The 25,194-nt window shown below is 41.9% G+C and overlaps 2 protein-coding genes across 4 annotated transcripts; one reads left to right on the top strand and one right to left on the bottom strand.

The window, feature by feature from the left end:
* Positions 1 to 267: 267 nt before the first annotated feature.
* On the bottom strand, positions 268 to 15,370 carry shcbp1 (SHC SH2-domain binding protein 1). Its single transcript, XM_084923789.1, has 13 exons — positions 15,072 to 15,370; positions 14,298 to 14,504; positions 14,106 to 14,221; positions 9,417 to 9,625; positions 9,239 to 9,334; positions 8,929 to 9,159; positions 7,609 to 7,786; positions 6,999 to 7,119; positions 6,063 to 6,194; positions 2,879 to 2,997; positions 1,545 to 1,631; positions 1,183 to 1,321; positions 268 to 1,106 (listed from the first exon to the last, which is right to left on the bottom strand). The coding sequence occupies exons 1-13, from the start codon at positions 15,208 to 15,210 to the stop codon at positions 775 to 777; spliced, it is 2,106 nt and encodes a 701-aa protein (XP_084779915.1). The 5' UTR covers positions 15,211 to 15,370; the 3' UTR covers positions 268 to 774.
* Positions 15,371 to 20,892: 5,522 nt separating this feature from the next.
* On the top strand, positions 20,893 to 23,791 carry tssc4 (tumor suppressing subtransferable candidate 4). Of its 3 annotated transcripts, none has more exons than XM_084923765.1 (2): positions 20,893 to 21,000; positions 22,343 to 23,791. In XM_084923765.1, the coding sequence occupies exon 2, from the start codon at positions 22,369 to 22,371 to the stop codon at positions 23,242 to 23,244; it is 876 nt and encodes a 291-aa protein (XP_084779891.1). In that variant the 5' UTR covers positions 20,893 to 21,000; positions 22,343 to 22,368; the 3' UTR covers positions 23,245 to 23,791. The 3 variants fall into 3 exon arrangements, with proteins under 3 accessions (XP_084779891.1, XP_084779885.1, XP_084779901.1); XM_084923759.1 differs by having other exon boundaries at positions 20,957 to 21,169; XM_084923775.1 differs by lacking the exon at positions 20,893 to 21,000 and adding an exon at positions 21,217 to 22,214.
* Positions 23,792 to 25,194: the final 1,403 nt, after the last annotated feature.

Raw genomic sequence — 25,194 nt, 5'->3', positions numbered from 1 at the left:
ATGTCTGTTATATAACTATAATTATATAACTATATTTGGAGTGTTTCAGTAAAGAGGTTAACCCCCGTGTCTAAACATATATATGGACCTAACTACATAAACCATGGCATTTAAAAAGGAGTTGTACGTTAGGTTTTGTTCTTCATAATGGAATTGCACAGAACTGGTCAAGGACGGCCACACAAGTTTGCTAGCAAAGACCCGTCTGACATGTTGTGTTCCTTGTCCCAGGTGAGGTGCACATCCAGACAGAAGAGGGTGGAAATATGACTTTAAAATGTATTTTATTCATCCATTTCACAAAATGCATCATCAACCACACTTGGTTCTTTCTAAATATTAAACTGTAGAGTTAATTTTTATTCTGTTTTCAGAACATGGCAAACAAAACTTTTCTAAACTATTAACTTTATCATACACGTCTGAAAATCTGAACTCATCGTTCTAAAAAGCATCTGTGTGAACCTCAGCACTCTGCAAGCCACCACCTCAGAATAAAACAAAACGTGGATTTAAATTCTTTTTTAAAAGCAGCAGCTCAGAGGAATAAAACAGATAAAAGAATTTGTGCAAATTCCACAGGAAGGGTTCATCCACAGCCACTGGACTTCAACAACATCAGAGCTGATATTTAGACCTGCCTGTGGACAGCTCCACACATGTGAATCAGAACAACACATTCCTGCAACATTTATTTCATGGCAAAAAGATTAGTGTCATCATACACACTGGGCAGAAATGCCGAGGGGTGCGTGGCAATGTTAGGTCACAGTGTTAGTAGCAGAAGGTGCCAAAATCGCCCATGCCGTTGCGCTTGAACTGGTTTCCTTGAAAGGACACAAAGATTTGGTGGTCTTTCAGATCCTCAACAGCTTGGCTGGACATCTCCACGTTCCTGGTTAGCTGACGGCTAAACTGCCACTTCCTGCCTGTAGACGCAGCCGTATCACCGTCTGAGCTGTTCTTAGCAGACCCAGCCAAAAGAGGTAGCGAGGGGCTGCTGGTGGACGTGGTGTTGACAGGTGGTGTTGAAAATGAGGTGGAGATCAAATGATGGTCTAAAGATCCTCCCTGCTTTGCCTCTTGTGTGTGTGCATCAGGGTGCTCTGCGAGGAAAAGGGCAGCTGATTATCGATTGTGCACTGGGCTATCAAAGCTGCCTCACATTACCACCTTACCCACCTTCACTTCTGCTCACAGGGATGCTGGGCTCTTCCCCACTGTTGGGTTTCACCAGAATCACCCCATAGCCTTCATTGTTGTGGATCACATTGTTCTCCATGGTGATGGAAGGCATTGCATCCATCTGATCAGCAAAGTCCTACACGCACACGCATACGCTGGGCATCACACCTGCAGCCTGTTTGTTGCAATGCAGCAGTGCTAACCACTGCATCACTGCCACTCAAAGCACAAGCACTACTGTGTCCACAATGGAGGTAAAAGGCCTACTAACAATACAGCATCAGTGATAACAGCTTTACAAAGTCAGGACGATGGAGTTGGCAGAAATATGAATATTGGCAAGATGAATCTCATCTCACCTTGATGAGGATCCCATCCTTACAATGATGGATGCCGTTACCAACAAGACTGCAAACGCTGCCGGGGTAAATCTCCACACCTGCCCCCTGCACACAGACAAGGAGCAGCGTAACCAGTCAGCTGATCAGAGAACCGTCACACACACACACACACACAACAAGAACACTGGGACATAGGGTTGTTTTGTTTTACACAAAGCTTTACTGATCTTGTGTCAGGTCATTAGCTGGCAGGTCAGCATAATTTCCAGTGTAACACATACTTCACACTAGGGCTGCCACAAACGATTATTTTGATAGTCGACTAGTCACCGATTATTTTTGCGATTAGTCGACTAATCAGATCATCATCCACTGGACGTAAAACGTACAGTTTATTGCACCAGCGGCATCTGCTCTTATATAACTATCATTAGCTTACAGCTTTAAGTGTTTAAGGTGCTAACTAAAAATAAAGGCAAGATGATAGTTTATTAAATTTTAATGAAATTTGCAGATTGTTTCGGTGAAGTTTAATAAACTCCTTGCTATCTAAAATATAACAGGACACCGGAGTAAATTCTCGAGCATCTCACACTTCTGATAATCAGCTGTCTGCTCGATGTTTATTCAGCTGTGTAAAAACTATAACTTTAATCTCAGCCAAACCGATTTACTCAGGAACAAATAAAATACTGAAAAAAGCCAAACAATAACATTTTTAAGTTATCTAAGTGACTTATATATATTTAACCTGAGTAGTGAAAGACGGCGGTGGGTTTGAAAACGATTTGCCGGGAGTCCGGTGTTCTCACGGCTCTAGTGACCCTTGAACCCCGGCTAGCTATCGAGCTAGTGGGTAACAGACGTCTCCGAAAACGTCGGAGCGCTTTTGAAAATATGTGGTGTCTTGATAAACTGAGCAGATATTTGAGGTTTACACAGCTACATTCTCGCCTGAAAATATGTTAAACGTTTATTTTGTGACCCAGAAAGAATAATAAGAGTAATATTAAAACTAACTAGCTGCCGCCATTGTTGGAAACTGAGCTGGGCCGCGCTATGAATTCTGGGACACAGCTTCTTCTTCTTCGGGGTTTGACGGCAGCTGGCATCCTTGTACATGCAGTGCTGCCATCTTCTGTTTCAGCCCGTTATTACACTCTTAAATCCTACTACTTATTCCTGCGTCTTTTGGGATCTTACAAAGCTTCAAACGACGCGTCGACTATTAAATCAGTCGTCGACGATTTTGATAGTCGACTAATCGTGGCAGCCCTACTTCACAGCATGGAGGAAATGGCCATATTTTTTGTTTCCAGAAAACCATGTGATGGGTGGAGTTCAGGTCTCACCTTGGAGCCATACAGGTCGCACATGTTCATGGTGAGACGGGCAGATGTTCTCACGATGACTCCAGTGGTGTCACACTGTAGCACACAGTTCTCCATATTCAGAGTCCCCTGACGCACACCTGGCAGTCAAACCGGAACAAGAAGAAAGGCATCATTACTACACACCTCAACACAACACCATGCACCTAAGATAAACACAACCTCTGAGTGTTTTCTGCTGTTGTCCCTCCAGTCCAACTGACCACACGACCTAAAACAGACCTGGGCATTTTACACGGGCCACATACGGTGTGTTGTAAGCACAAATTAACAAGTGTTTATGCTGTGCATGCAATACAACTGTGTTGCTTTTATTTTGAAAACCCTCAACGTATTATCTGCTTCTGTCTGCACAGCGTCAGGTGATGCCAGCTACCCCTGGCCCCCTAAAAATGTCGGTCATGTTTGACTTTGACTACTTTTCCCAGGCTCCGGATGAGAGCTGCGGTGTACGTGACACTGCCCAGCTACTCGTCTTTTTACGTGGGATCACTGCAGACTTCAAAATCACGGAGGAGCTGGCAGCCATGCAGTCAATGAAAGGGACAGGGAGTGATTTCTTCACAAAGTTAAATGCATGCTTGGAGAAGCTGGGCGTGAAATGGGACAAAGCGATAGGTGTGAGAACAGATGGTTGACCAAGTCTGACAGCTAAAAATGTTGGACTTCATCAGAGCAGAGCACTGAATCACAGACAGTTTGTTGCACTTTTGGAGGAAAACGTAAGCTACCACACAGCTGTCAGGTGGCTCGGCGTGGGAAAACTGCAAAGCAAGGGCCTTTTTGTGCGTGCAACGTACAGTGCAGTGAGGGCTTTAGAGAAAGTTGCAGCTGTGGGACAATATTCTCACTCACGTGCCAACACTGAAGGAAGCCACACCATCAGCTGATCACCTCCAAAGGTACTCATCCATGTTGGAAGCATTGCATGGTGAGTTTTCAAGGCAATTTCAAGACTTCAACACAGCCAAGAGTGAAATGCACACAGTTTCTTCTCCCTAGTCTGACACACTACTGGCAGAGCAGTTTCGGTCAGTCCCACTGCTCGAGTTTCACTCTCCACTCAAAGACTTTCCACACAAGCCCAGAGGATTCTACTCCACTTAGGATCTACCTATGTATGTGAACACACATCCTCAGTGATGAAGTTCAACAAGCCCAGATACAGATCCTCTATCACTGATGATCACCTCTTAGCTGTACTTTGAATAGCCACCTTAGACATTCAGACAGATTTCAACACACTTGTTCAAGCCGAAGACAGACTGGATTTTTCCTCACTAAACTGAAGACATCAAAAGTTGCTTATTTTTAAACACCTTTACAGTATTTGTGAAAATTAACAAGCTAAAAGGAACATTAAACAGTAATGATAGTTTTTGTTTTAAGTTGTTACTTTTATAGGATTATTTTCTTCTTCGTCCTACACCACAATTCAAAAATATACATAAATATCTACAAAATATTCTTATACTTCTGATTACCAGTAGCAGCTTTTATACATATATACACACACACGTGTGTGTGTGTGTATATATATATACACACATATATATATATATACACATATACACTAGAGGTGGGAATCACCATACATCCCACGATACGATATTATCACAATACTTAACGCACGATACGATATTATTGCAATTTTTAAAAATATTTTGCGATATTCAGATTCTGTACATAAAGGTAAACTTTATCAATATTCATTTTATCTAATATCAAAGTCTCACACTCAGTCTTTCTCTCATTTCAGTTTTATTGTTGACAAACTGAACGGTTTGTATTACAGTCTAGTCCAACTTAACTGAATGCAACCATCTGGTACAATTATAGCTATTCTGAACTATGCAATTTATGAAAACTATGCAGCCCCTTCAGCAACTGAAGAATTTGAAAGTAAATTAAAACAAAATATAATTTTACATTAAATAAAAAAGTTTTAAACTTAATTAAAATAAAACATGTCTTAAATTAAAATAAGTAAACTGTCATGTTTATTGCTGCCAAAAAAAAGTTAAACACATTTGGACAGTGAAGGAATGTCAGGATTCTTGCTCAGAAAAAGGATCAACATGCTCTGAAGTCAGAGCACAAAAACCTTTTTTGTAACAAAATATCGATTTCTGCTGTCCCTGTATCGATACATTATTAGCAAACAAAATATCACGATACTACACAGTATCGATTTTTTCCCCCACCCCTAATATACACACACACACACACACACACACATAAATACGTGTGTGTGTGTGTATGTGTGTGTGTATATGTGTGTGTGTATATGTGTGTGTGTGTGTGTATGTGTGTGTGTGTGTGTGTGTGTGTGTGTATGTGTGTGTGTGTGTGTGTGTGTGTGTGTATATACACACACATATACGTATATATACACATACACACACACAGCAGTATGGAACGCTGCACTGAGGTCTAGCAGGACAAGCACAGAGATGAGTCCACTGTCAGAGGCCATAAGAAGATAATTTGTAACCTTCACTAAAGCTGTTTCTGTGCTGTGATGAGCTCTGAAACCTGACTGAAACTCTTCAAATAAACCATTCCTCTGCAGATGATCTGTTAGCTGTTTGACAACTACTCTTTCAAGGATGTTTGATATAAAGGAAGGTTGGAGATTGGCCTATAATTAGCTAAGACCGCCGGGTCAGGTGATGGCTTGAGTGAAGTAACGGTTTAACTACTGCCAGCCTGAAGGCCTGTGGTACAGACTTTTTGTCAGCCTGGCTACAGTGCTAGAGAGAAACCTAGGGCTGCTTATATTTTCTTCAATTGGTGATGAAAATCAGTAAGATGTTCTAGCTTTAAGGAGAGCTTTTTTTATAACGCAGCAAACTGGCTTTCCGGGCTAAATGATGATCTTCTAAATTAGCGAGATATCATTTCCTCACAATTATCTGTTTAAGGTGTGCGTTTGAAAGTTATACAGAATACTGTTCTTCTGATCTGACACTTTGTTCAGGAAAGCTACAACACCCAAAATGAAATAATCAGCCTACGTCTGCACTTGTCTTAGTGTTTGCAGCTGGGTTTTTAAAGAGTAAAGGTTAGCTCCACAGCGTCCCTGCCTGTTTGAATATGACGCAATGCGTTAGTGTGATGGCAGCTCAGAGCGCGTAATACTCACACAGAATGCCTTCAATGGCATCATGCTGGATGAACTTGATGTTGGAGAGTCTGACATCACCGCCTGTAGACTCCACAAATGAGTCACCTTTGCTTTTCTTCTCAATCACCACTTCATCAGGAAACCCAAAGCCTGACACACACACACGCACACACGCACACACACACAGTTAAAGAAGCCCCTGAAACCACACAAAGGGGCTCTGCATTTCACACACTTTCCATTAAATGGTGGCTGCATGTAACTGTAACCATGATCACAGGAGATCTCAGCTGAGTTAGCAAACAGACCGTCGCATTCAGGATGAAGAAAATGTGACAGATGGAAATGTGTGCGATCTAGCCTCAAACGTGTCAGCAGGTGCAGGCATTTACACCCGGCTCCACGTCAGCAGCTTCATAGCTGATTGTGTTTCACAGTGACATGTCCATCTCGTCTCCCTGAATGTGGACATATGGTGTTGCTATAGCAATAATAATGTTTGTATTAATGTACGAGTGCTATCACAGGTGATATGATATCACAGCACCAGTGTATGTGCTGTCTTTTTTTTTTATATATATATCAACCTGCAAACGTTTGGGCTCAGCTGCAGCTGAGGAGCTCTGCTGATGGTGTCAATGTTCGAGGGGTCCTGAAGTGTAGCTGCACGTGACCATCACAGATCAGTCTACCTGTACATACAACTATGAAGTGCACTGTGAAGCTCCCAGGTTATAACTTATAACCAACGTTTGCTTAAAACATAGTGGCCCCTTCATTTCAACCATGGCGAGCTTGCATGCATTTCTTAATTTGATGGACACACAAACAGGGCTCTTCAAGAGGAACGGAAGATCATGCATAAAACATCTGAATTAATTCAGCATCAGCTTGACATCTTTGGTTTCCATGTATTAGCATCACTTCTACGCAAGCATGGCGTGGGTGTCCTACCTTCTATGGTGATGGAGTCTGGTATGAAGATGGAGCTGCTGACACTGTACATTCCTGGGAGAACAATCACCAAGTCGCCCTGACAGCACGAATCCACAGCTGATACCGGCTCTCTGTGGAACTACGTACATGACACAGGCTTTAGACAGACAGTCACCATTAGCAGCTTACAGTCGCCTCACTATGGTTACAAGACAACAACATTAAAATTTGGTGTGTAATAGAGCATGAATGCTGTCAGTGCGAGGGGTTAAGGTGAAGGTTTGGGTGGCTGTAGCTCAGGGGTTTGAGCATGTCATCTGCTAACTGGAAGGTTGGTGGTTCAATCCCCGTCTGCTCCAGTCTGCATGCCAAATACCTTTAAGCAAGGTACTAACCCCAAGTTGTTCTCTGATGCATCAATCGGAGTGTGAACGTTAAAAACAAGGAAAAAAAGGATAGAAAGAAGCGCCTGTGGGTGTGAGGCATGTTGTAAAAAGCGCTTTGAGAGTTCAGGTAGAGTAGAAAAGAAGAAGAAACAATCCAGTCCAAACTCCAAATGTATGCGTCTCGATTAGCCGATTCGCTGACGTGATCTTTGGACACGCAGCTATGCTTCTGTGGAACTGACCTGAATTTCAGTGTCTTCAGATGAGCATAGAGGAATGAGTCTGGCACTAAGCAGGGACTGCAGCTGGACGGTGCTGCAGGACGCTGTAACCACATGAACCACCTTTGCGCCTGATGCTCGACGTCCTCTGCTCTGCACACACTGCTGCCTCGTATTTCCTTTATAGGCCAGCACGTATCTACATGAGAGGAGGGGTGTAGAAAACTGGGCGTGAGAAGGAACAATGAAGGACATGCACAGTAGGAGTGGGTTTTAATAATCGATTAAAATCGATCCTGGCTTGGATAACGTGAAATCGTTTCATTAAAATCCTGAATCGATTTTTTATATAAATGTATTTTGCCCAAAATGCCAGAATCTCAGGTTAAACCTCAAAATTTCAACAACCACCAAACAGCTAAAACAGTAAATGAGAGCAGGAACACGGATTCTGCACAGAGACGTAAACACAAAGCGCCGACCTGCCGACGGATCAGAATCAGTGAGATGTTGCCTTTCTCACGGTCGGGGCTGAAAGCCGACAGCTCGCTGATTCTGATGTTTCGGCGGCTCCGCGCTTTGTGTTTACGTCCTTTTTGCGCTGATTCTGAAGCTGTTAGTTTATCTCTCTCCAAACAATATTGACTGAACCAGCAGCAAAAGAAGATCCAAACTGCGCTTCACATAAACATCATCATGAACTCACTCTGACTTTTGCTGTTTTGCTTCCACCAGGATAAAATCACACTTCATGCACAGCTCTCTCTCTCTCTCTCTCTCTCTCTCTCTCTGTCTAAAAATCTGTTTTCTGCATTATTCGCTTGCTTGTTACGCACAGGTCTATGGTTGTTTACAGGCTGTCGGACGCTGTTTTTTTCCTTTTACTTACTTCTGAAAAGAAAACCTCATTTCTGCCGTTCAATACTGAACAAATGTAAACTATTTAAAATTATACAAAATGCAAAACGCTCAGCCGTGTCTCTAATAAAACCGCTGTAACGTCAGAGGTAACGTTCATATGTTGATTAATGGTTTTCTTTCGTTTTTGATGTACTGCAGAATATTTTTATAAAATCCAGAACAGGAAAATCTCCTTCATGTGTTTCTGTGTTTTATCTTCAGCTACTTTGACACAAAGGCCTCTGCTGTGACGCTCACACCTTTGATAAAGTCTTGCGAGTATCAGCTTCCTTTTTATAGATACAAAAATATGTAAATGTACTGATCTGAATTATAATATTTCTGAGGCAAAATTTCCCAGATTCAAATCGAACTGCATCGAATCGTGGATCGAATCGATTCTAGAAATCAGTGACGATGCCCAGCCCTGATGCACACTACCTCAGCAGGGGGTTCTCAATGATGCGCAGCTTGCGTTTGAAGGTCTCCAGCTGGTCACAGAGCTTCAGGCCCTCTACCATGGACACGTTGTCGAGCTCCGAGTCCGAGTCGGCACTGAGGCCACTGCGCAACGCGGAGAACTGCTGGAAGCACTTGGAACACTTCTCCAGTAAGGACTGGTACTCTGCCACCAGGCCTGCTGGGACTCTGTCCTCCAACATGTCGTAGTAGCTACGATAAGACATGTTTTAGTCAGGGCTACGGGCACAAACCAACACTTCTTAATATAGGATCATCCTAGCGTGCTCACAGTCGTATCCGGGGTTCCACACAGCGGACAAAGTAGTCAAAGTCATCATCCTCCTCTTCCTCATCCCACTCCCTCCAGATGTGCTTATAGAAAAACCTGCAGATGAAAGGAAAGGATGTCACATATACGTCAGGGCAAAACAACAACATGTAATCTCCCTGTGGCCTCCAAGTCCTACCTTACATGCTCAAGGGCAAGGGCAGTCTGATCAATGTCCCCAGACTCCTCGTAGACCACCTGCAGCTCCTGCAGGGGCACTTTGTGCTGAGTGGCCTCCAGAAGAGACGTCATGGCCTCTTCATGGAGCTCACAGCCTCTGGTATCACACTGCAGAGGCAGCACCAGCCTCACACGTGCCTTCAGGTCCTTCACTTCCACATCTCGCACCTGAAACCACCAACAGCCACAACCCAAGGATTACAAACCAACGTCCTCCAAGCTCTACATTAGCACGCACGTTTGTTTGTTGCACCTTTGATTATGTGCATTTTCACATTCTGTAAAGGCAGCAGACACTGTGCAGCCCCCTCAGGCTCTAGTTTCTTTGGTCCTTTTCCAGTGAGCTACAGTCACTGATGGCATCAACAGCGTTACAGTGCACTATAGTTGTGACATAGTGTAAATAACACTATAGCACTGTGGGTGGTGTTTCCATGGAAATCTGAGCACTTTAAGAAAAACTAAAGAAATTTTAAAAAGGTAGAGAAAGTAATGTTTTTAGTAAAAAAAGATTGCTGCACTCATAAATATACATTGATTAGTGTGCAATAACATTTCCTAACAAATTGATGTGTTCTTAAAAACATTTATGATTAAGAGTTCATAGGAGCAATGTGGATGGTGCTATGTTGGCCCGTCACCTTGAATACAGCGGTCAGGTTGGACGTCTGTATGTCACTGGAGACTAGCCAGATACGTACTACGCCATATACATCATTTTTAATTTAAAGATGACAAATGCCTAACTCTCAACCTACATGACTTCACCACTGGCCTCTGTCTTCTGCCCCTCCTCCTCCTCACCTCATGCCTTGTCTCCTGAACTGAAGTCAGGGCTCCAACACAGAAAACATGCATAAACATGTGTCTGTGAAGGTTCTCAGTCATCCAGGTCATCGTAGTCTAAGGAGCTTGGAAAGAAAAGCATCTGGACTTCTTTAAGTTGCTTGAAGACGTTTCACCTCTCATCCGAGAAGCTTCTTCAGTTCTAAGGTCAAATGGTGGGGAGTTCCAGATTTAAACCCTGTGGGAGTTTCCCCCCAAAAAGGGACAAAGGACCCACCCTGAGTGGGTGTGAGGGCCATCTCACCTCAGGAAATCATATGATAGGGTGGGGCCAGGTTTCACAATGAGCTCACCTGAAACCCTGGCTGGTTGTGACCCACACCTGTTTTCACACCTTGGCTCATGTGATTAGAGGATCATCAGGGGGTCCTTTGTCCCTCTGTGGGGGGAAACTCCCACTGGGTTTAAATCTGGGACTCTCCACCATTTGACCTTAGAACTAAAGAAGCTTCTCGGATGAGAGGTGAAACGTCTTCAAGCAACTTAAAGAAGTCCAGACGCTTTTCTTTACAAGCTCCTTAGACAATGTATGAACATGCTTGTTTATTCCTGAAATTGTCACAGCAGATTACACATCTGGCCCTTCTGTCTCAGGACAGCTGACTACAAGCCAGATAAAGACCAGCTGGTCATAAGCTAACATCATGCCAGCATGTCAGGCTCTAGTGCCCTACAAATCACACTTTCCCTCTGATAAACACGTAGATCACATTCTTAAACAGTATAAAAGTTTTTTCACTAAATGTCAGAGTCTGGCAACGTTGGATCCACTTTAAGCAAAGTTTCTCCTAACTAGGGCTGCCACGATTAGTCGACTAGTCACGATTACGTCGACTATCAAAATCGTCGATGACTAATTTAATAGTCGACGCGTCGTTTGAAGCTTTGTAAGATCCCAAAACACGCAGGAATAAGTAGTAGGATTTAAGAGTGTAATAACGGACTGAAACAGAAGATGGCAGCACTGCATGTACAAGGATGCCAGCTGCCGTTAAACCCCAAAGAAGAAGACTGTGTCCCAGAATTCATAGTGCAGCCCAGCTCAGTTTCCAACAATAGCAGCAGCTAGTTAGTTTTAATGTTACTCTTATTATTCTTTCTGGGTCACAAAATAAACGTTTAACATATTTTCAAAAGCGCTTCGACGTTTTCGGAGACGTCTGTTACCCACTAGCTCGATAGCTAGCCGGGGTTCAAGGCTCACTAGAGCCCGTGAGAACACCGGACTCCCGGCAAATCGTTTTCAAACCCACCGCCGTCTTTCGCTACTCAGGTTAAACATGATATATAAGTTACTTAGATAACTTAAAATGTTATTGTTTGGCTTTTTTTTTCTTCAGTATTTTATTTGTTCCTGAGTAAATCGGTTTGGCTGAGATTAAAGTTATAGTTTTTACACAGCTGAATAAACATCAAGCAGACAGCTGATTATCAGAAGTCTGAGATGCTCGAGAATTTACTCCGGTGTCCTGTTATATTTTAGATAGCAAGGAGCAGACGGCTGAGTTTATTAAACTCCATCGAAACAATCTGCAAACGTCATTCAAATTTAATAAACTATCATCTTGTCTTTATTTTTAGTTAGCACATACCGTAAACACTTAAAGCTGTAAGCTAATGATAGTTATATAAGAGCAGATGCTGCTGGTGCAATAAGCTGTACGTTTTACGTTCAATGGATGATGATCTGATTAGTCGACTAATCGCAAAAATAATCGGTGACTAGTCGACTATCAAAATAATCGTTTGTGGCAGCCCTACTCCTAACAGAGACTGCACAAAAATAAAACAGGTAGGGCTGGGCCATATTATACCGTTCACGGTAATACCGGTATAATGTTAGGCAACGATAGGAAAATGAAATATCGCGATAGAATATGAGTAAAACGCGCATGCGCAGTGCCTTTGTTTTCATACGCACATGGCCGATTGTTGAGTGAAACAGATGAACCAGAATTGGTTTGTAAAAATGGTGCAACTTCAGTGATGTGGAACTGGTTTGGTGTTTGTCCGTCAGATACACGACAAAGCACATTTTTTTGCAGAACATGCAAGCAGCCGTCGTTATTGTCGTATTTGTCGGACTAAGATGCTCTTAAATCTGGGAGTAATCTGGGTCCTAAACTCCGTATGATTCAGGTCAAACGAACACTGCAGCATCACTGAGAGTTAAAAACTGTCTCAATTCTTTCATCTTTAATAAAACGATCAGCATTGCTGCTTTACCAGGTGTAACTATGAAGTTTAACTTCCAGGCATCCATGAAAACAAAATTTATTACATTTAACGGAGTTAGAAGTTAGCAGGAAGCTAGCGGAAGTTAGCTCGCTAGTTTCGCTAGTTACCTAAGCATGATATAGCATGTTCTGACTGAGATTTCTGAAAAAATTCAAACGTCCAGCTCTGCTATCACGTCCAACATAAATGAAGACAGGAAACTAAACAGCAGTGACGTTTGTAGGGTTACTGAAGTTGGGCTAGCTGGTATATAATGATGTGCTACCTGATCGCTAGCGACACAGCTATGTTAGCATAACATAAACAGTGAAGCTGGAGGATGAACACTAACACTTTTCCACTTATAAAAGTTAACGTTAAGGTTCCTGATAGTTAGAGACAAATGCAATCGCATGGCAGGATGCTGTAAACGGACCAAACGTCAGTCAGGAGAACAACTGAGATAATCCATCCACAATACAAGGTTAGTCATTAATATACTGCAACAACATGGGAACAGAGCAGCTGCCAGAGAATTCAACATTAATGAATCAATGGTACAGAAGTGGAGGAAGCAAGAAGAATGAGTTTAATAAAGTTTGATTTATCTGACTGCTTTGTTTCGCTTAATGTGCCTTATAATCCCGTGAACCTTATGGTCCGAAAAATACGTACTGCACACTGCAGTTTAATGTTGCAAAGCACCTCTTTTTAACTTCAGTGGATATTATACATGGTTATGCTCAGGATATGTCAGCCCATTTCTACTGGAAATGCCTTTTGGTTAAACTTTAAGCAAGGAATTTGCATTTGCACTGTTACATTTTTATAAAGCTTTAATGTACATAAAAACCAGCTTCTTGTTTAAGTGAAAATAAATGGAAGGTTGTCTTTTTGCGCTAGTAATGTTGTGGAGTTGTATTTTGTCTCGCATCAATTATATCGTCAGTTATATCGTTATCGCAAATTTTCAAATATATATCGTGATAAATATTTTTGGCCATATCGCCCTGCTCTAAAAACAGGCAAGACTTAGTGACAGAAAAGTTCAGAATATCCTCAACATCTCTGTCATGAGCCAAAAGTGAGCTTCAATGACTGATCCACGCATCTCGACTCCTTCCACACTTACACTTCCCTCCAGAGTAAATGATGTGGACAACAGACATTTTGACAGCTGAGGTAAACAGCGCACTGACAGCCTAGAGCCACTACAGCTGAACGGCAGCCAGCATCGTTTGTAGGCATTTAAATTGCTGTAAAGGACTCGCTGGCCTACATTCTGTCATGAATGACATCAAGTCAGTGTGAGCCACAAACATCATTCCTGTCACAAGTTAAAGATGCAATCGGTGTTTGATAAAGCTGACAAAGCTGAGATGGTTTTTGTTTGCACTTTTGAACAAACTAATATTGCAAACTGCTGCACCCAGCTAAACATGATGCAGAGTGGAGTACATAGCTACAGCCATCACCCTGCAGACTCCGCTTTCACACGTGTCATCAGAGAGGGATGGGAAGCAGTCCTTACAACGTCGTTATGACTAGACTGTGTGATCACAGGTTAATGAAAGCATTACGTTACCTCCACCAGAACATCAAAGATATCAGTAGACCAAAGAGCCAACCAGTCACATGGCTCCACCGTCTTCTCCAGGTAGTCTGCTGTGAAGTCCTTCACCTCTGAAGGCTTACAGTCTCCTACACACACAAGGACTGAGATCAGCAGTCTAATTTCTCAGAGTTATGATTATTAATATTAGCAGACGTTGGTTACCGAGCATGTAGTCCTGGTAGGCCTTGAACCTCTCGTAGAACAACAGGTGGCTGGTCTGGAACGTGTCAGGAAGACTTGAACTTCCTCCTGAAGGTGGCTCACGTCTCTGCAGCCCAGTCCCCGACGCTTCAGTGTTATAGTAGTATGTTCCACTGTCGTCATCACTGCCATCTTCATCTTTCTTCTCCTCCTCGTTTTTAAATAAGGCTGTTAAAGACGGAAACACCATGGAGGAAAATCTTCGTTCACATGGACTATTTTACTGGTCAAAAGCAATAAGACTGACGGACTGTGTTTAAATTAACCTCATAAATGTCAAAAATGAAATATTCAGCGTTTATTTCCTGGTTTGTTGGGAGGGACTCCTGAAAAGCAAGTCTACCACACATCTGTTTGACCGTTACCACCAGTCACCTAACAGCTGGAGCGTATACTAGCATGTGGTACATTTGCACAGAGGGCTGAAAGAGCCATTCAAAATGTAAGCATAGCTCAAGTGCCACAGTAGTGTTGAAGGTTCAGCCTACAGCACGATGTGTGTACGTTTATCTGCATCACTGCTGCAGAACCGTCTGCGTAGACGCGTCGCGTGAGCGAAACATGAAAGCTAACAGTGTTAACGTGACAGGCCTGCTACAAACACATATGCGCTGTCATTAGCACACATGGGTCAGTTAAGCAGTACTAGAGCAGTCAAATGCACGGCAGGAAACCTAGAAGCTGGTTCCTGTTTTAAAAGATTACAACGCGGACGATCACTGCTGCTGACCTCACCTCGACTTATATCCGCCCCGCCGGAGCCTTTATCGGCCGGGCCGTTGTCCGTGTCTCCGTTACCAAAGTCCAGATTAACCACGACCACGTCTGACGCGTCGTTCCCCGGACACGCAGCATCCCGCGAATCCTGCTCCATGGAGAACTTGTAAAATCTTTTCTTCTACACGTTTAGGCTGAAAGCCACGAACGTCTCTTCGGAAAACAGTCACAAAACTAGCAGCAGCCACCCTGTTTTCAAAATATCCCGGTTTGGAGTGTCTCAACCAATCACAACAGGGCAGCTGCGGGATGGTCCGCCCCCGAGTGCAGACGTGTGGAGTAGCGTCCGCCCTGATGATTCTTATAATTATAATATTATTATTATTATGGCCCGAGCACCGAGAGTGCGAAGGCCCTATTGTATCTGCTCCGTTTCTTCTTCTTATTATTATTCAGGCAAAACAAGGGCCTTTTTGAGGGCCTAAACATGCTCAAAAACTCATGAAATTTTGCACACATGCCAGGTCTGGTGAAAAATTTTGTATTTTAATGGTTTTATATATGAGCACTGGGAAATGGCTCTAGAGCGCCACCTATGCCTTGTTAAGTGCAGCCCTACGACCACATCGTTTGAGCTACATGTATGAAATCTGGCACACATGTGTACCATGCCAAGACGAACAAAAAAGTCTTTGGGCCCATTGACACAAACCCAACAGGAAGTCCGCCATTTAGACGTGAAGGTGACATTTTGGCTCTAATTTTGCCATTTCCATGCCTCGAACTTTTGCGAACTCCTCCTTGGGATTTGGTATAAGCTTCATCTTTGGTCAGTGCCAACTACACACCTGGGCCATGTTAAATTGCGGAGCTTTTGAGTTTTCGCGATACAGTGAGGCCGTGGCGCCGCGGCGAATTTCGATGACTCGCCATGAAAATCGTATTGCCTCTCATTCTGTCATACATTGTCCGATCTGGACCAAAGAGCACACTGCCATATTTGACATCAAGGACAGCGCCACCTAGTGGGAACAGGAAATGTCATGTTTTACACTTTGGGGTACAGTATTGTGATGGGTGACATCTGCAGCCTCAAATTTCTCCAGGAAAGCCTTAAGGAGTTGGTCTTGGGTTACAGTGAAAACTGTGACTTTTCACGAAAGGGTGTGACCCCAGCAGCATGGCGAACTTTCATGTCTCGCCATGAAGAAACAAATTAGTATAACTCAATGAAATCTTATAGGAGGCTTATAGGAGATATCAAGATGTACAAAAAAGTCTCTTGGAGCAATATCCCAAATCCAACAGGAAGTCAGCCATTTTAAAATTAATGTGTAATTTTGGCGACATTTTCCCCTCTTTTCAAGCACCGTACTTTGACGAACTCCTCCAAGGGATTTCGTCAGATTGATGCGATCTCCAGTGCGTGGAATCTAAAGACCTTTGTGATGTTAAATTGCGAAGCTTTTTACATTCAGGGAAACGGGGTGGTCATGGCGGCACGTGGAGTTTCAATCACTCGCCAAAAAGCAGTAATCTGCTGTCACTCAAAAACACAATGTTCAATCTCTCCCAAAGGTCGCAGGCGTGATGAGACTCGAGCTCGGAAATGTTTGTTATGCCATTTGTCAGTAATGGTTAGAGCGCCACCTAGTGGGACGACTATAATCATGGTTGAATAAGATGAATTGTTAGCTGGTGGTTAAATGCATGAATTCCATCAATGTGACATCAGATCGGACGTGCTGGTTGTAGGTGTTGGGCGTAGCTCGATGTGCCAGGGTGCGAGGGCCCTCATAACGCTGCTTGCAGCTTTAATTATTATTATAATTATTATAATTATTATTATTTTTAAATTATTATTATTATTATTATTACTTCAATAACACTTAATTTTATTAACAGACATTAATACGTATACAGTCAAACCAAGAACTAATGAAAACTCGTGAACAGAGCGAGGAGCTCATGGTTACAATATCGCCCTCACACTCCGTTCCCTCATACATGTTAGTTCTCTGTCTTTTTTGTACTTTGTAGAAAACGAACAGTGTTTTGAGTATATTCTGAACGTTTCTGTAGATTGTAGTTGTTGTTGTATTTTTTCTAGAATTTGTTGTCTCTGGATCAGCCAAAACACACATCTTCCTTATGTAACAGTGTTTATGTGGTATTATTCCACTTGCCACAAATGTCAGTGTAATGGTGAAACAGCACAAAACCGGGGGGATTTTCGAGACTAATGAAAATGTCCGGATTTTCCCACAGAGGACTCATATGTGTGACTTCATCCCTGCGCAGCTGCTTTGTGGTTGTTCTGCGCTCACAGACGGGACAGACTGCGTGCATCAGCCTATTGGTGTTTAAAAAATGCCAAAGCACAACTGCAGCTTTTCAGACGAACTGCAAAAAAAATTCCCTCGTACCGTCGTATTTTTCTAATACAGACGAGGCCTTATTTCTGTACCATTATTTAATTCCATTTTGTAATTTCATATTTAAATTAACATATTTAAACTAAGGCATCATTTAAATATGTTAAACATTTCATTAAGCAAACAGTATCATTAAAGTTCTTCATGACTGGGTCACGTGTCCTCTTTTTTGGAAAATATGGTGATACAGACTGTATGTTGCAATTATTTGTTTTAATGAAGAGGACACTGATGTCATTATAGGGTCCAGACAGTGAGCGGGGGTTGGGTTGATCATTTGTCCATTTTTTAAGAGTGAAGAGGGAATGACATCTATAACTGATTCTGCGAATGCCACATTTTTAAAAAATAAATTCAGAGTAATTCAGCAATGCTCAACTATCTGTGTCAGAGTCCCTTGATTAAATTGATTAAAAAAGAACTGAACACTGCGTTTTTAATATACACTGGAGCGGACTTCTTCGGCTTCTTATTGGCGGTTAGCAAGAAACGTTTTGGTGCAGTACCTCCACCAACTGGAATGAAGTGTGAATGGTATACTAACTTTCTACATATATATCTAGGACTGACCTCACACCCTATTGTTTGCCAGTGGTGGTTTCAGTCATTGTGCAAATGTGCTGTTTATACGGTTATAGGGAAACCTGCAGTCAGCTGAGACTGAAGAAGTGAGTGATGAAACGTTTTTCCCACTGAAAATGCTCCATCCAGATACACAGAATCAACCCTTTGGGATTTCCTTTCCTGCATGATTGAGTATACATCAAGACATGTATTTATAATATATATAATAATAAAATTATAAACTATATTCTCTCTATTAACTTAAGTACCTCAACAAAAAAGAACATTCTGAACTAGAAACTTTGTCCAAAACGTCTTTATGTCCAGCTGCAATTTGTTGTTTTGTAAATTATGTAACAGTTCTCTCATATTTCGTAAAGAACAATAATGTTATACTGCCTCTTCTTGAAAACAAAAGTTCATTTTCCTGCAACATGGATTGCAGGCTTCTTTATATGGATTCTTTTGATGAATCCATCTAAACTTGAAGATACCCATAATAGCCATTATCTAAATATGCTTGTACTGTACATGGATCTGAGATGTTCTCTTTGTTTTTTCGTTTGTCAGACTGAATAATATCAGTATCAATTCCAGGTAATAGACATTGATGTATTGGTGATTGAAGAACTGTTTGACTGATTTGAGATAGAATAGAATGGAATAGAATAACGTTATTATCTGCATCAATGGAAAATTGTCAAGCCATAAACAAATCAATCAAATCACTTCATATGAACCCGCATTCACATTTAGAACAACAACAATAAAAACACATTACAGCGTCTCATTATTCAGTATACCGATTGCGCTTGTCACAAATGATTCCTCATGCACCTTTTTGCTGGCGTCCTGTAATGTCATCCCGAGGGCATCGAAGTCAAAACAAAGAGGGTCCTCACAGTCAGGAACAATAAACCCTCAAAGCAGCCTGGTGATACAGCTTATCCAACGAAGCTTGTTGTCGACCAGTAATGTTTCCAGTGGTTCTGACAGTCCTATTCAGTTTGTTCTTGATGGGTACAATCAGGTTCCCATTCCAGACTGAAACATTGAACGCAAGAATGTTTTCAATTAAGCTGACATAAAATGTTGTGGCTAACTCGAAAGCATTGTAACATTCTAATAAGAAACAATGTCTGATTAGCTTTCTTGCTAATTGAGTGAGCATTTCAGCATTAACCATAAAATTGAACTTGTCACAGACACACTTCCACAGACAGAACAGAAAGTTAAAGAACTATTATCAGGCCTGTGTATTTGGGACAAGCTCTTATCTTTTGCAAAGATAAATCAACAAATGAGGTTATTATCCCCCCCCCCACACACACACACACATACATGCACACGTTAAATACTTGCTGAAGTAAAATGTATTTCCTCATTGCATTGAAGGCTGAAGTCAAATCAACAACATTGCACCTCCTGTGCCCTTTGTGACTTTTCCCACTGATCCACTATTGAAGAGGTGAGCTATTTATTAACCACTTGCTCCATACATTAAGCACAGGGGTCAGGGCCACTGGACGAAACTCACTAAGGGCTTTGGAACCTGGCCTGTTGAGAAGTGGCTTAATTATTTCTTAATTACACTAGTCTTCCATATTCTAGGAACTATACAAGTATTTAATAAAAACCGTAACAGTTTGGTCAAGATCCTAAGTTCCCCTTCAACTGTGCTTAACAAGCTTTCAAAATGCTTTATATGGCTTAATCATAGACAAACATTTGCCAACCATTTCCTCAGACAGATGAATTGTAGTGCTCTGGGCTACATCAGCCATCACAGTCCATTGTCCTTTCTTTAAAATCTGCAGTATCAAAACGAGTATAAATTTATTGAAATTATTGGCAAAGGACAGACAGTCAACTGGACAGTGGTACATTTGTAATCTTGTCTACTGTGCAGCCAAAATGACTTGATTGCATCCTTTTTCCTTTCCCCAACGCAGTTTTAAAATCTCTTGACATGGATGATCCTCATTATGGGTATTTACATTAAACCAGTATGTAGAACATATTCTCAGCTGAAGTGGTTTTTCTTGGTGTTGGAGTTGTTCTTATGGCACCTATAAATAATCTTAATGCTTGATACTGAATATTTTATAGTTTTTTGAGTAATGAAACTTGTGCTGAACCAAATGCTATACTGCCATAATCAAATACTGACCTTATTAAACTACTCTCTCCCAACCAGACACCTCATAACATTTAAAACTCTTTTACATTTATAAATCATTTTTGGAATATGTACTTTCCAGGTAAATTTTCCATACAACCATATTCCCAAAAACGTAAATTGTTTTAACCTTTTCAAGTCATGAGTGTAAATTTGCAGGTTTAGATTTCCAGAAACGTTTTTCCTTGTTAAAACATGTGCTTTTGTTTTATCCAGATTCAAAGGACCAACCCTCTATCTTATTAAATTCTTCTTTTATCTTTTTAAAAGCAAACGTTACATTTTACCCCTCTTCCAGATTATGCCATCATCAGAAAAGCCCAATCCATTCTCCAAATGTTCAAACTTATCAGTAATAATGATAGATAAGAATGTGGACTCTCTATACTTTCCTGGGAGAAACCATTCTCAAAAAACAAAACAAATCCCTGAAACACTTTGTGCTGTTCTTACTTGTATTCACCGATCATGTAAAACAAAACAAAACATTGAACTATTAATTCCTATCTCCTTTAATTTTATTAAAAACATTCCACGATATATCATAAGCTTTCTCCGTGTGAAAAAGGGAGCCACCGCGCTCTCCTTCCAAACATAAAACGGTGCATAGTATTTGTTAGGATCCTTCCTGGGCGAAACGCGCTGTGATCCTTTTGCAGCCACAGTTTGTGGCCGCTGGGGGCAGCAGCTTCTGAGACGCAAGCGTAGAGGAAGTCAATGTTTACGCGTCGTTGTGAACTACCGGGTCGGTGTTAGCGCCAGCAGTCAGGTAAACCACTGACAGGGTGAAATGTTCTTTGAGAATGATCCCCGGCAGTTCTCTTACCGCTGCTCTGCAGCGCAACAGCACTTAGCATTAGCGTGCTAGCTGGCCGGAGAGGAGCCGGGACTGCGCAGAATCAGTAACCCGGGAGATCCGAACAGCGTTGTGCCAGAAAGTAATTTTCGATGTTTCTTTGTGTTTCCAACGTACAGTACATTTACTTCTATTGTTAGATAGGCTGTGGAGAACAGGGTTCGCAAAAAGGTTATATAAAGTAAATCAGAGCTATTCCGGTATATTCGTTACAGTTTCTGTTGTCCTCTTGGCCGCATCTCTCTTTAAAAAGATTTTTTATGTTAGTGCCACTCTTTACCCGAATAAGTGAAGGATGTATAGCAGTCACTTTGTCAGCCACTGATTGCAATGTTTAACTTGAGTATTGAAGGCGAGAAGGACATGTCCTGGTCAAACATGACTCCGTGATTACTGCAGGCCAAGGAAATGCCCTCCAGAGGGAGAATCTGGTTTGATATTTCCAAGATGTTTAGGGCCGAGGACAATAATCTCAGTTTGATCTGAACTTAGAAGCAGAAAGTTACAGGTCATCCAGTTCTTTGAGACATTCCTGTTTTTAAACTAATCGACGGGTGGTGTCTCTGTTCAGTGACAGATAGAGCTGGGAATGATGCTAATGATGGCAGTATGAAGCAAGCCTATATAATGTAAACAGAAGCACTTGCATGAAATGTGTGTTATTGGTTGAATGAGGCTTGCAGCAGAAAGCGCTTTGAGTGCTCACTTAAGTATAAAGGTCAGTGTATTATTTTGGCCTACGCTCACTTTACAGTATTAGTGGCACGACTTAAATATTGTTATTAATAATTATCGCCATGTCGAGGGTGTTGCATGCTGAATTTGACATCACATCCTGTGTCACGTGCTTCAGTCGGTCGTGCACCTCTCACCCCCTCTTTTGTAGTGCGCTGTGGCTGCCACAGCTGGATTTCAGGCACAAGTGTACAATCGTAGGTTTTTTACCACCGTTGTAATGATGTATTCCAGTACAGAAGCTCAGAGACATTGAAACAGTTTGAAAACCTGGAGAGTTTGTGGAAAACACAAAGTATTGGCATCCAGTTTTGACTTCTCGTCCAGAATCTGTATATCCTTATTGTCATTGTAACAGGAGTCCCTGCAGTGTCAAGAGAACAAGTTTCAATGTAATTACAAAACAATAGCATGAAATGTTTTTTTGATTTTGCAATGTTCTTCCAGGAACAACAGTTGAACCATGTTGGCCTTATGATGGTTATTTATAGCACAGCTCTGTTCCTTTCTCCCTCATCAGGTTCTCGTCAGAGTGTTGGTGTCAAGATGTGTGATCAGAAGCGTGTCAGACAGCACGGTGATATGATAAACAGTGACGATGGAGACCAGCTGTCAGCCAGTGATGAATCTGAGCCTGAACAACAACCCAGCAGAGCTCCATTTGACCCAGACCTAGACCACAGTGATGATGATGATGATGATGTGTGTGCACCAGCAACTATTCCCATATCTCAGAGTTCATTCAGTCTGAGTGGAGGGACCTCAGCCTTCTCTGACCGCAGCCACAGTATCTTTGACTGCCTAGACAGTATTGGCAGGCAGACTTTCTCCTCTCTAAATCAGAACACTGTTGCAGACGAATCCTCACTTCACAGTCAAAACACAAGCCATCCGTCATCCATCTGTCCCACACCACCAAAGAAGAGATTAGTCCCAGACTACCTAGTGCATCCTGAGCGCTGGACACATTACAGTCTGGAGGATGTGAATGAGAGCAGTGATCAGGAAAATAGCAGGGTGGCTTATCAGTTCCTGTCCAGCCTGGGGCAAGAGGCAAGAGGCAGTTCCCCCTGTGACCTCCAGCACAAGATGATCTTCAGACCCAAGCAACTGCCGAAGGAACAACCTAATGATCAGCTTTCTCTTGTGAGTGCAAAGGAGACAGGGATGCATCTCAGTCACCTACTGGAGGAGGAGGAGGACGAAGAGGCAGAAGGAAGGAAAACAGAAGAACATCTAGACAAAACTGAGAAAGGACAAAAAGATGAAGAGAAGGACACGAGTGGAGCTATGGGTCAAGGAGAGGAAAAGAAAGAGGTGCAAAAAGAAAAGAAGGTAGAAGAGTCCAGGTACCAGTTCAGCTCCTTCAGGAACATGATGACTAAAAACTACAGGAAGCGTCCCGGCTGTGAGGACAACTGATGACAGCAGTGACGTCCTCACCGTCAGCAGGGTGGATCTCAATGTTTCATCGTACGGTCATGTACTCCACATGCCTTATCACCTGTGTTTGTTCTGTTTCACCCAGCAGCGATGTTCCAGAGTGCTTCACTTCATACTTCAAGTTTCCTTATTGTAGAATTTTAGTTCCTGTTGTATTTGGTGTTGTGAGATAAAGTGTTGAATTCAAAGGTTTTTGAGAAAATAAGAAATGGAAAGTTTTCCCAATGATAGTAATTACTATCATTAAAAACAAATAAACACACCTTCATCACCAGTTTCACCAACACATTAATGAATGAGACAGGCAGTACACAAAACGTAAAGAGATGTTAAGTAAAATTAAGGGTTTGTTATTTGCTACATCTTCCAATTTGAATAACCTCTTTGGGTTTAACTGTCATTGTTTTAATTGAAGAAATGGATCCAAATGACTCCTTTTGGAAACAAATGTTTGGATAAGTCAATTTTAACCATTGATTTAACACTGTTGCCATCTTCTGGAATAAAACTGTTGTAAAGTTGTAAATTACTCGTCTAAAATTGTGTGGCTCCTCCGGCTGCTGAAACAGCTCTGACCCAGTGAGACCCGACTCCACCAGACTTCTGAGAGTCCCCTGTGTTACAGATCCTGTAAATCCTGATATTTTATAGGCAGGGCCCTCGTGGATCAGACTCATTCTTCCTGCAGACTAGACTGAACTGCGATCTGGGGATTTTGAAGGTCAAGTTAATACTTTGCACTTAGTCATATTCTGTTACCATCGGGCATTCTCCTGCCTCGATGGGGTGCATGTGGGCTGCAGGTAGTTCAACATCGAGCATGAATATCGTGACACGAGAACTTTATGGGTTGATTTTTTCTTATAGGCGCTGTTCTAGCATATCCTCTCCTAGTCAGCAATGTATAGTTCTCAGTGAAGAGGAAAAAACCACGACCAGGTGACCAAACCAGCTTTTTCCATTGGCCCATGGCCCAGTTCTGAGATTCACTGCAGGTAAATCCCTGCTTCCAACACATTCACATAAAGAATTGTTTACCTTTGCCCTTTGACAGGTGCCCTAGTAAAAGACAGTCCGTGTTTAATAGTACATTTATTTCATTTTTTAGTGCCTCCAGTTTTGTGACTGATGGTTGTATTTCTATTTCTAATACAAAACCAACAAATGTAGGGATCTGAGCCATGACCAGCTGTGATAAGAACAAGTCCATTACAATTCATAAAGAAAATGCATTTGTGGGTTGTGCCCATGAAACACAGCCAAACAGCTTATTCTGTTATTGAATCTTCTTTTGAGCTTCTGGTACTCCAGGTGATGAGAGTCACAGGCCTAATTGGAGCCTAATCAGCAGCACTTTTGGGTATGGACTACTGCAGCGGTGTCTTCTCCAAGCATGCTATGTTTGACTGATATGGACGGGCTTGCACCAAAAGAGCACGTCAGCAACATGTCCACTGGAACCTGAACATGTGGGGGACAGTTATTCTCAACGATGAGTCCAGATTCTGCCTACTTCACATGTTCTGCTTCATTAATGAATTCTCCAATAAGATAAGATAACCTTTATTAGTCCCACACGTTGGAAATTTGTTTCCCAAGCTATGCATTAGTAGAAAGAGATTGAAATCCTCCAACTAGCCTCCTCCACATCACAGCTCAGAGAGGTTAAAAGGTCTTAATATCCAGCCTTATGTGAGTAAAAATGCTTTTCTCTATTTCCTAATAATAAAGCATTTTTGGTCAAATATAAATCAGAATACGAGTTTGATTAATATATAAATAAGAAACGTAGTTTGAGTAGTAGAAATAACTGTTCTAATGTCTGAGTTTGGTGGTGTGTGTGTGTGTTGCAAACCCATACACATAATCCTGAATCTGATTAAGTTTTGTAATTTTTTTTAACACAGAACTATAATTATTGGGTTTTGC

Source organism: Perissodus microlepis, chromosome 1, assembly GCF_051167445.1.
Source record: "Perissodus microlepis isolate ML-2025 ecotype Zambia chromosome 1, ASM5116744v1, whole genome shotgun sequence".
NCBI classification, from domain to species: domain Eukaryota; kingdom Metazoa; phylum Chordata; class Actinopteri; order Cichliformes; family Cichlidae; genus Perissodus; species Perissodus microlepis.
The sequence above is the reverse complement of the archived record's forward strand: the minus strand, read 5'-3'. Positions and strand labels throughout refer to the sequence as shown.

Coding starts and splice junctions, on each gene's coding strand:
- shcbp1 (XM_084923789.1), bottom strand. CDS start 15,210: ATGGAGCAGGATTCGCGGGATGCTGCGTGTCCGGGGAACGACGCGTCA. Junction 1,632..2,878: donor GCGACCTGTATGGCTCCAAG/GTGAGACCTGAA, acceptor GTCTGTGTGCAG/GGGGCAGGTGTGGAGATTTA. Junction 1,322..1,544: donor AGGATGGGATCCTCATCAAG/GTGAGATGAGAT, acceptor GTGTGCGTGTAG/GACTTTGCTGATCAGATGGA.
- tssc4 (XM_084923765.1), top strand. CDS start 22,369: ATGTGTGATCAGAAGCGTGTCAGACAGCACGGTGATATGATAAACAGT.